Here is an 11773-nt window from a genome sequence, read left to right as displayed (position 1 = left end):
AAATGTGAGAAGAGTCACTACCATCATGGTTTCAGTTTAAGTCTCCACTGGCCGTTCGTTTAGGTACAACCACCCGACCGGCGCAACGGTAGCGAAAGACCAGAACGACCCTGTTCGTTCTCGAACAATCACCCGACCGACGCACCGGTAGCGAAAGACCATAACGACCCTGAAGTTTATTTGACGTCTTCAAATGTGAGAAGAGTCACTACCATCATGGTTTCAGTTTAAGTCTCCACTGGCCGTTCGTTCACGTACAACCACCCGACCGGCGCAACGGTAGCGAAAGACCAGAACGACCCTGCAGTTTATTTGACGTCTACAAACTTGAGACGAGTCACTGCAATCATGGTTTCAGTCTCCACTAGCTGTAAACACGCGACTGATACGGCTTGACTCGGATTTCCAGCTGCACGGATTCACTGAGTACATCTTCCTTCTTCCTACCAATACCCCTTTGATCTTACCATGCCAGGCTGCAACGCCGGCTACCGCAAAGTTTTAGTGGCTTGTCTTGCCGGTATACTTTGCTCAATGTAAGTGCTGAAACCTTTCGTCTAGAGCAATGTAAGTACAGCGACTGCCCCTTTCCAACCTTGTTTTGCCCTAGCTGAATTTGTGAGCGGTATACTTCTCTAGTAATGGCAAGTTATCCTTCATTCTTATGACTGTAACAGATATTTGGAGGAAAACCGCAGCTATTTCGGGATATGCATCCCAAGTTGTAAACCCCACATTATTGTCTAAAATACTGGCTGTGATGTAATAGGTTTTCTAATTTCCGAAATTATCAATTATTCACTATTCCAATGTGGTAACACAAGTAGTAGAGTTCCTAAACTCTCTGTTGGCTAAATCAGCCACAAAGTGCACATTATGCTCATAATTTCTGTTGATACAGTATGCTGTACTGCTAACTTTCTGTTACAACTTTACAAAGGAGCATTGCACACACAGATTTAGAGAAGATTACTTTCTTCTGCGTTAAATTCACAGCTTTTCCACAGCAATACCGTTCTTTACATTTCCATCATCTTTCCAAGCCATTTTTTCTTTTCCTTTCTTTCGCCATTTCCATATTTTTTCCAGGACAATGCCTTTCTTTCCATGGCAATGCCATTTTTTCGTTTCTTTTCATGTCCCACATCTTTTCAGGAATGCTTTTCTTTCCATGGCAATGCCATTTTTTTCTTTTCTTTCCATGCCCAGCATCTTTCCAGGACAATGCCATTTTTTCTTTTCCTTTCTTTCGCCATTTCCATATTTTTTCCAGGACAATGCCTTTCTTTCCATGGCAATGCCATTTTTTCGTTTCTTTCCATGTCCCACATCTTTTCAGGAATGCCTTTCTTTCCATGGCAATGCCATTTTTTTCTTTCCTTTCCATGTCCAGCATCTTTCCAGGACAATGCCATTTTTTCTTTTCCTTTCTTTTTCCATTTCCATCATCTTTCCAGGACAATGCCTTTCTTTCCATGTCCATTCTCTTTTCGTGGCAATACCTTTCCATTTTGCAACACATGTCAACATAATCCTTTCCAAGCATCTGCTTTGTCTTTGTGTACTGCTCTTGTTTGGGTTTTTTAAACATCACTGCAGACCTGAATTGTTATCAGCAGATCATCAGCTTATATGATTTTTATTTGGGTATCTTCTTTTCATCTGTACGAGACACCCTCTTCATTCTTATATCAAACTTCAGGCTTTCCTGCTACCTGCAGAAATAGAAACATCCCCCATTGCATGTGAAGTGCTTCGTTACACTAGATAACTGCATATATATGTGCACGTGCTTGGCTTGAGTATCTACTTCTTTGGTGTTGACCTATAAAAGCTTCTCTGGGGAGCACTACCAGTATTTGAAGACAGGCCCCCACCCTTAGGCTGTCTGCGATAGGCATTTTGTGCAACTGTCTCCCTTTTCACCCGTTCTGAAAAACAGGACCACGGAGCGTAACTGCTTGCTGCGGCGGTGTTCTGAGACACAACTATTCTCAGCTACCCGACCATTAAAGCTTCAGGTTAACTGAGCATATCGGTCTCAAATTCTGTCTCCACCCGCTGTGAAAACGGGAACATGGGTATGGAGAATTGGACTGCCACTGCAGTTCTGACAATGTTAGAAACACAAAGACCACTCTCACGTGACTACGGATCGCAACTGTCAATGTCCTGAGACAAAACTTATCAGTCTCAGCTTCCCAACACCAGGAACTTGGTGTTGAACTGAGCGTCTTGGTCTCAAGTTCCTTATCCTCCCGCTATAAAAACGGAACCATGGGCACGGATAAGTTCGCCCTGCCACCGCAGTTCTGACAGTTTTACAGATGACCACTATCACGTGTCACTCAAAGCTCGATGTGATCTGAACGTCTTGGTCTCCACTTGCCTTTGATTATGCTCCGTGTTCAAATGCACCATTTGCCGACAGTGTGTTTTAGTGACAAAGCGCCATTTTCTACTCGATACCCGGCGAAACGAGGATTTAGAGCGGCTCCATCTACACCTGTTAATCCGTATTGTTTAGGAGTTCAGTGCAGCCGACACAAACAAAAATACAGCGGTCCAGAAACAACTGGTCGCCCGGTATCGTTTGTATCCTGCAGTTCAACTGCAATCCATTTCTTACGCGAAGAATACTCGGAAACGCTGTTGAAAGTTTCTCCCGACAAACATCGCGACTTCTTATCACTTTTGATATTTGTTACGTACCGTACCTGTTTGCTGTTAAACGGTCTCGTAAACTTATCATTCCAATATCCTATTATGGATATTTCTTACCCAGTTCTCCACCAGCCAAAAAATTATTATCGATGACCATGAATTAAGGTGAATGTAAGCAACTTAAATTTCAAAGCGTATAATGCACAATGACTAATAATGGTCTACAGAATGAATGCCTTATACTTTCAATGAATTAATCGATCACTGTGAAACAATGCAAACAGTGACTACATTACCCCCTAAATCAATAAAGTGTTGTACACACACGAAATACAAACAAATTAAACCACTAATTTACAGTTCATCCAAAACGTGTTTGATGTTCTTTAATTTCTTTCTTTCTTTGTTGTTCATTTATTCATTTACATTTTCTTTTCATTTGTAACCCCGTGAACAACCATAATTATATGGAACTGAGTGAAATGGAAATGAAGTGATACTCCTTCATGAATTTACGTCACAAGCTTACGAAAACAAACACAGTCGACGTCACCCAAACCAAGACTACGAGACTGGAGTTCCGCAATGCTTATGATCCTGGGTTGACCAAGACTACACCAACAGTACAAACGCTATATTGAAAATCGAACGTACTCGGCAGTTTACAAGACTTCACGATTTGGACCAAAAAATGTCTGAAACAGAAAGCACAGAATCTAGCGAAGATTCTTCAAGAGCAAAGAATAATAAATTTGATAACAAAATCGCACCTTGCAAAAGCAAACTGAACATTATTGTCTCTGCGATCAGCGCTAGCGATCTACGAGAGGATCTAGTGATGACCGCATGTGGTACGACGCATGCGTAAATTTCACCGGATTTTATCCGAGAAAATCACATGCAAATAGAACAGTGCAACGGGAAACAAAGAAACCCTAATCGAATTGTACAAAATGAACATTTATTTCTGAAAAGCGCCGGAGTTGTCAATGTTCTGCCTCACAGACGGCTACGTGGCCTCTGTAGAACGAACGACTGCTACCAAACGAAAGAGAAAACAAAACATAGATCCAGACAGATCTAAGCATACCTCGTTTCAAAGTAAATCTACAGCAAACAGGCAGGGTTAATAACAGAATGCGAACGAGATCTAGATCTGAATCCTGAAGATTCAGTACTGGAAACAAAATCTCAACAACAAAATATCTTGAGCGAAATCCAGCTCGCTGCCGCACGAAAAAGACGAAACGTACGCGGACGAAACGGTTATGATGCAATCTACACACATTTTACGCGATGCATAAATGAACATAGTCTGATAGCTGAACTTAATATTCCCATAACAAACCGAACATAGTCCGATAGCTGAACTTTTAAACGCCATATTCCCTATTCAAACCGGCAAAGTCTGATAGCTGAACTTTTAAACGCCATATCCCCTATTCAAACCGGCAAAGTCTGATAGCTGAACTTAATATTCCCATATCAAAACCATAAATCCATCATGCTTTTAACAAGTAAACTTACGACGATCAACTCGAAAAACACAACACTCGAACCGGAAGCAACACACATAATGGCGGCCTTGAATAAATAATTATGATCTCACTTCCGGTTCTAACGTTAAGCAGACGACATCTCCAACGAACGCCAAAATAAATTGGAAGAATTTTTAAACTTAAAAACTATTCCATCAACCCTCCTATTCAAAATGCATCTCTTTCATTATAACAACAAACACCTTGCAAATATAATAACAAAAACTTGCTCAAAGCAACGGATTGTAGGTATTTTGTAAACCGCAAGTGGTCTCGTTCGTCACAACTTGCGACGTTTGATATCTGTGCAACGGGAAATTAATCAAAAACCTACTTGTCTAATATTAAAAACATAAGAATTTGTTTATTTCATTCCAGGAACCCGAAACGTTTCCCAGTTTATTGTTTTTACCGTCAAGTTCTCACTCGGCTACACTTTGTGCACCCGATTGAGTCTACAGAGGCAACGGAAACTCAAAAATCTCTAAACAATTTCGAATTAAAAACATAAGACTTTGTTTAATTCATTCCAGGAATCCGATACGTTACCCAGTTTATTATTTTTACAGTCAAGTTCTCACTCGGCTACACTTTGTGCACCCGATTGAGTCTACAGAGGCAACGGAAACTAAAAATTCCCTAAACAATTTCGAAACTAAAACAATCCTTTACTCCTATGCAAGGTAACCATAAATTAGAATGAAACACAAAAGGAGGACACCGGAGAAAACTCCATATGTCCCCGGCAGTCAATCAGATCATCACCAGAGACGTTTTCCACCCCCCAACCCACGTCGAAAACGGTCTCGCAACATGGCGCAGGCTCGTCTCGACATCCTCGTCGCCAATGTAATATTTTACACGGGTTTTACGGGATACCCATAGTGTGCCCTTGGCAAGTATGGCCGTCCGTCCCTAGCGGCCATTATCTACTGGGACGGCAAGCTAAGCACGGGCGACCATGTTCTACCCAAGTGACTTACTTGATACGGGGATCCCTTTCGGGGCGACGTAACGTCTGTGTGGTTCTGATTTCTCTGATTAACTGCGCCTACCCGCCGGTCGAGAATCCGCACGTCACTTCCACTGCGTCATAATCATTCCTTCGGCCTATATTAGTTACGTCAGCTGTCTTGGCATGACAACCCTTCCGACAGTCACGGTTTCTCTTACATTAGCACATTTCTTTCAAGTCTTAGGCACGTCAGCAGGAACAGATGAAGTGGATTTTTATTCATTTACTGTTATGGACATCAAAGACAATATTGTTTCTCTGGAAAAATACAGGGGGAAGGTAACACGCATGTTTTAACGCAGTTTTTCTTTGACCCTGCTTCTCAATTCCGTTTGGACATTTTTGACGTAAATTAAATACATATGATATAACAAAGATCTTACACTTACAGAGTTCTACAAGTACAAGAATATCGGATATCCTTAGCGGATAATGACATTAGTATAGTCGGTTTTGCTGCAGAATAACAGGAATACCGTGTGTAAAATGGGTTTGTGCGTGGAATAACCACATTTTGTCATTATTCGCTGCAGCATCGTATTTTCTGAAGCAAAAAGGTTTTTCAGTGGAAAAACTGAAATGAAAAATGCTGTGGTAAAACGTAACTGTGGTTTTACTGTGAAAAAGATTGAAATATTTTTCCACAGAATCTTTGACTTGCTCATTGTGAGATGAAGCATGTGTGTTCCCCCTCCACTGAGAGATGGACTCGTTCAAAATTACCTAGGACGTAGCGCCGAAAGATTTTAATTCGTTACTCAACAAGTAGATCAATAGATCTGACATGAAGGGTCATCATTTGTCAAACAGTTCATGCACTAGAAGTATATTGTTCAAAATGGGGTATGCCGGTGTCACGAACTGAAAACTCTGCTGAACAATCCCTCTCAATGCGGTCAATGCGCATGTGCCAATCTTGGACTTAAAAAATGCGACCCTTTGACCGAACGAACCATGGGTTAGGGTAAGGGTAAGGGTTAGGATTAGGTTGTTCACGACCTGATTAAACTCCCCATGTTAGCGCATGCGCATTGACCGCATTGAGAGGGATTGTTCAGGCAGAGTTTTCAGTTCGTGACACCGACTCAGCCGCTATAACTGCACAAGGTGAAAGATCAAGGGCTTTCTGATTGGTCCACATGGTTAACGTGATAATGCTTTTTCGAGCGGGGGAGAACAATACAAATGATTCTTTGTTGGAGCATTGGTTTTTCCGTGAAATAACTGTTACAAATGAAATTATTCCGAAGAAAAATTAAGGGAAAGCAAAAAATACTGACGAAAAAATGTTTTGCTTCGGAAAAAACGATACTGTGGTGGATAATGACAAAACTTTGGTTATTCCACGGAAAAATCTGATTTTCTGTGGCATTTCTGTTTTTCTGTGTAATGTCATCGTCAGCTAAGGATAATTTTGTACACAAGAAGGGGTTAGGTATAATACAGCTGAAACTTCAAGCGTTATTTGTCTAACTTGTAAAATGTTAGTGAATATTCAGAGTATGAAATGAAGTATAACACCAGCCTTAAACATTAAAGTTTGCAAATGTACACATTTTCCCCACAGGTATCATTGGTTGTGAACGTTGCAAGCCACTGTGGTTATACAGACAATCACTACAAATCATTGGTGAGGCTGCAAGAACTACTTGAAGACACAAAGAAATTTAATGTCCTTGCCTTTCCCTGCAACCAGTTTGGCAAGCAGGAACCAGGGGTATGTATTCACCTCCCTGGATTGATCAATTTGATGTCACAATTATTGCGTGGAGGGCAAAATATAGGCATATGAGAGTCAGTTACACAATTGAAGCTTGATCTATGTCTACAATCCTTTCTAAGTTTCTTTGCACAAATGGCCCCTTTTTTGTTGCCGGATACGCTGATGTACACGCCTCCACCCTCGAATAGTCAATACTCCATGAGAACTAATCGAGAGACCATGATTCTCATGTGGAAAATAAGTGAATTCAAGCTTGTTAATGTTATTCTGTATTTAGTTTGTTGTTTTTGTGTTGTTGTTTTTTACAGCGGGACTTGTTGGAAGTGAACAAATGCGTCTGGTAAAACTTCAGTCATTAAGTTATAAACATACACTGGCCTGATTATTGGTCATAAAACGTAATTTTACTGGAGTGCAGATTGAGTCTTGAATTCATGGTGGAGCAAAATAGGGAGGGTGATATAGGATGTCATGTTTACACTAAGAATTTGTTGTCTAAGGTAGACCCCAAAGTGAACAAATAAAAAATGTTGGTGGGTGTGTAAGTGAGTACCGTATTTTCCGGAGGCTCGACTTTTTTCCTGTAGTTTGACCCCTGGCCTAATCGGTGTATGAAATACATCAAAGAGACCGCCTGAGTACCAGTCAAACAACTTGTAATGCATGTTTCAGCAACTAGGTACTACCCTGGCCAAGTTTCCTCTCAAGACATTAAAGAGACCACCCCATAGGTTAAACACTGACCCCGGTGCAGGAAGTGTTTCCTCTCTCAGATATGACAGGGGAACCACCTCTCATAGCTAAAACTGGGTCATTGACCCCTGGGAAGAAGGTCAGTGTCTATAAACAAGGCAACCGAGCTATCACAATGGACCTGCCTTTGATCTCGCTGCACACACACAGAGCACACATATTTCCACTCTGTATTCTTCCTTTGATGTGCGGCTTATTTTCATTCTTGGACCGTTTGTTGGTATACTTTTTCAATTTTGGTGCGCCCTTTCGGCCCCCTGCGCCCAATGGGTGACTGGATTACAATTTTTTTTAAAAGAAGGGGGTGCGCTGTAGCGCCTTGTAACCCGGAAAATACGGTACCTAAGTGTTTTAGACAGAGCCGTATCATGTAAACATACATGTATACATATACCAAGGAAACTAGAAATTCTCATAACCTGATTTTCTCTTCCAGTCCAATGCAGAAATCTTCAATTTTGCCAATGAGAAGTATGATGTCATCTTTCCCATGTTTGCCAAAGTGAATGTCAAAGGACCGAACGCCCTGGATGCCTGGAGATACCTCAATGGTGAGAAAATGTTTGTAGAAAATCTTGCACTTACAGGATTGTTTGTTTATTTCCAAGCGTTAACGGGATCATACACAGTCCGGATGATGAGATATATATATTTCAAGGAAGGATTCAAGGCAGGAATTATGCCAGGAAAACATTTAGCAGCTCTCTGTGCGTTTGTGTGTGTGTGTGTGTGTTCCTTATTTGCCTGTATATGTTGTGAGTTTCTGAAAGTTATATATACTGTTCAAAAAAAGAAACGCATAGTTGCTACTTGCCAAATTTGTTTTATTTTTCGAAAAAATTAACAGAAAATCCAATATTTAGATTATTTGTTTGAAATTTGGTATGGACACAGTTGAATGCACACACAGTTCATTTGCATCTTCAAATCAATCAGTCAATCAATACGATTGGGTGCCGAGGCTGTCAAGTCAGTAGGGGGTGTGACTGCCTTGAGCAGCAACAACTGCCCGGCACCTTCTGGGCATGGACTGGATCAGATGCCGGATATCTTGCTGTGGGATGGTGTCCCACTCCTCCTGAAGTGCCTGCAATAGATCGCGGTGATTTGCCGGCGCTTCTTCTCGCCTGCGCACACGTCTGTCCAATTCATCCCAGAGGTGTTCTATCGGGTTCATGTCTGGCGACATGGATGGCCAGGGAAGCACCTGGACATGGTGGTCGGTGAGGAACTGGGTGGTGAGTCGTGCTGTGTGCGGGCGAGCGTTGTCCTGCTGGAATATGGCATCCTGGTCAGCCAGAAGAGGAAGGGCGTGTGGGCGCAGAATTTCCTCCACGTATCGCTGGGCAGTTATGCGCCCTTGGACGTGCACCAGGGTGCTCCTTCCAGCGGTATTGATCGCCCCCCACACCATGACGCCTCCACCACCATGAACGGGTGCCTCATCCACACAGTTGGGCGCGTAACGTTCGTTTACTCTCCGGTAGACCCTCCTCCGACCATCATGTCGCTGGAGCAGGAAGTAGGACTCGTCGCTGAACCACACGTGTCTCCAGTGATTCCGGACGGTCCAGCGAAGGTGCTGGTTGCCCCACTGCACTCGGTTCTGGCGATGGCGGCGGGTGAGGACAGCTCCTCTGTGAGGTCTGCGAGCTCTCAAACCAGCTTCATGCAGGCGGTTCCGCACGGTCTGGTCCGATAATCGGTGTGGCCCGGGGAGAGCCTGGACAGAAGATGAGGCCGACAGGAAACGATTCCGGAGGTGGCGGAGCCGTATGAAGCGGTCGTGAGCAGCAGTTGTCGCCCTTGGTCTTCCCGCTCGTGGCAAGTCAGCAACGGAGCCAGTGGCTTGAAACCTGACCCACAGTCTACTGATGGTGCTCTGGGACACGTGGAAGTGCCTGGCGATTGCACTTTGACTATGGCCTGCTTGTAAACGACCCAATGCAATTTGGCGGTCTTCTCTGCTCAATCGGGCCATCTTTCGTCGCTGAATTGTCGTCTGATTTCTTTGTGGCGAACAATCCGCTTTTATGGGTTTTGGAAGACATGGTGAGAGCTCAATATTCCCCGAGTTTCACGAGATTACACTGAAGCATGACGAGTGGTCATGCCAAATGAGCAATTTTGACATTGTAGCCACTGATAACGCATGCGTCACGTGCAGAGCTCACTTGTGGCAATGGACGAAAGGTCGACGACCAGATAAACATTTTCTGCAGTTTGGTGGATATCCTTGTAGCCATATAACTAAATTAACCAAATATTACAAGCTATGCGATTCTTTTTTTGAACAGTATAGTTATGTAGGGTGTGCGGAAGAAAATTTTCCATTTTTATGTAACATTTTAATGGACAATAAAGTGTTATTATTATTGTTATTATGTAATGTTTCTCTAGAAATTAATTCAGAATTGCTTATTACAGTCAAACCTGCTCTCATAACGGCCACCTGCCCATTAAAACCATCCATAGAAACCCCGACAAAGTTCTTTCCTATATTATTCACATTTCCATAATGACCACCTGTCTGTAAGGACAATAATTTAGGTAATTGGTCCCTTGGGTGGTCGTTATAGACAAGTCCGACTGTGCTTGCTTGTCTACTGTTTTGCAGCTGCTAACACCAAGTGTGCATGAGTGTGCATTTGTTTGTGTGTGCACGCATACCTGTTTAATTGTCTCTCTCTCTATCAAAAAACAAGAAAGGTAGATTGTTGGAACGTTTGTTATTGACAAAACAATACATTCACAAATTATGCCAATTTATGTGAATGTATTGTTTTGTCAATAACAAACGTTCCAACAACCTACCTTTCTTGTTTTTTGATTCTGAATTTTGGAACGTTGGCAGTCTCTTTGTTTTTGGATTTGTCTCTCTCTCTGTCAAGTTCTCTATCCTCCCTCCTGGCTTCCTACCTGTCTTTGTTTCTGTTCACAGACAAGAGCGGTGTAGAGCCAGACTGGAACTTCTGGAAATACCTCGTGAATCACGAAGGCAAGTTGGTTAAAGGCTGGGGACCGTGGATGGATCCAGACAAACTCTTCAACATTATCTTGCAAACCATTAAGAAAGCCAATACAGCAGACAGCAATTCTACTGACGGCAAGAAATCTCGAGCTGACGGAGAATTATGAGATCTCATTTCATTTATTTTGTGTGTGAACATAAGGCAAAAAAAAAAAAAAAATAGGTGTGGTTAAGGTAACATAGCCAAAAAAATAGGGTAGGAAGGTAGGCAATCACTTTTTTTTTTTAAACTTTTTTTTCTAATGTGTACAAATTAAACCTACTTGACAGGGAAATAAGTGTGCGACTCGAGCGCTTTCGCTTTCATTGCGTTTTCTGCACTCGTTTTTTGTTGTTTTTTTGTTGACAAATGTAATAAAGTTATAGGGTCGGCCCTTAAAAATAGGGTAGGTCGGGTTACCGTAACCATACCTATTTTTTTTTTAGGCCTAAGCAACTGCATGCGCTCTGAGAGTGGAGGAGAGTGGATGCTTTTATTATGTCTCACCATGTCAGGCTGAATAAGCACACATGAACATATCCATGGATAAACACCTACACACACACACACAAACATACACTTATATGCACACACACGCACACACATACACACTGCAGGATTTAGCATCAGTATTGTTACACTGTATGTACATATGATCCTTCTTTTTATCTTCTTCTTGTCGTTCGCTGGCCTTCTTTTTATAAGGAACATAAGGAATGCAGTGTTCTTATGTTTACTGAGGTTTTTAAATCTTGCTGCATTGCTATTTGAACTGACACATTGGTCTGACCCCTGGCCGGTCAACCCTCGGGTAGGTTTGACATGTAGGACTAGGAGACCTTCTTACCATCAATTTTTCCACCAAGCGGACAACACCAGGACATTTGGATTTATACATAGTTTTAATCCAGGTCCAACTGACACTTTGATCCTCAAAGCTAGGCTGGGAACAATGCTGTTGCTTAAAACATTTGCAAATGTGAAAGCAAGTCAAAGCTTTTTTGTAAGGACAAGGGAAATAATTCTCTCTAAGGTTTCAGTTTTTGTGAGTGTGACCGTTTCAATAATG

The 11773-nt window shown here is 42.2% G+C and overlaps 1 protein-coding gene across 2 annotated transcripts; it reads left to right on the top strand.

The window, feature by feature from the left end:
• Nucleotides 1-5381: 5381 nt before the first annotated feature.
• Nucleotides 5382-11340, top strand: LOC138966630 (glutathione peroxidase 7-like). 2 transcript variants are annotated; one of them, XM_070338918.1, is made up of 5 exons: nt 5382-5496; nt 6785-6934; nt 8130-8244; nt 10635-10866; nt 11158-11340. In XM_070338918.1, the coding sequence occupies exons 1-4, from the start codon at nt 5449-5451 to the stop codon at nt 10829-10831; spliced, it is 510 nt and encodes a 169-aa protein (XP_070195019.1). In that variant the 5' UTR covers nt 5382-5448; the 3' UTR covers nt 10832-10866; nt 11158-11340. The 2 variants fall into 2 exon arrangements, with proteins under 2 accessions (XP_070195019.1, XP_070195021.1); XM_070338920.1 differs by lacking the exon at nt 11158-11340 and having other exon boundaries at nt 10635-11057.
• Nucleotides 11341-11773: the final 433 nt, after the last annotated feature.

Source organism: Littorina saxatilis, linkage group LG5 (genome assembly GCF_037325665.1).
Source record: "Littorina saxatilis isolate snail1 linkage group LG5, US_GU_Lsax_2.0, whole genome shotgun sequence".
In the NCBI taxonomy this organism is placed as follows: domain Eukaryota; kingdom Metazoa; phylum Mollusca; class Gastropoda; order Littorinimorpha; family Littorinidae; genus Littorina; species Littorina saxatilis.
This window is presented reverse-complemented; position numbering and strand designations above follow the sequence as displayed.

Excerpts from the sequence above, each read along its gene's own strand:
- LOC138966630 (XM_070338918.1), top strand. The coding sequence starts at position 5,449 with ATGGACATCAAAGACAATATTGTTTCTCTGGAAAAATACAGGGGGAAG. Across the intron at positions 5,497-6,784 it reads TGGAAAAATACAGGGGGAAG|GTATCATTGGTTGTGAACGT; the intron begins GTAACACGCATG and ends TTTTCCCCACAG. Across the intron at positions 8,245-10,634 it reads TGCCTGGAGATACCTCAATG|ACAAGAGCGGTGTAGAGCCA; the intron begins GTGAGAAAATGT and ends TTCTGTTCACAG.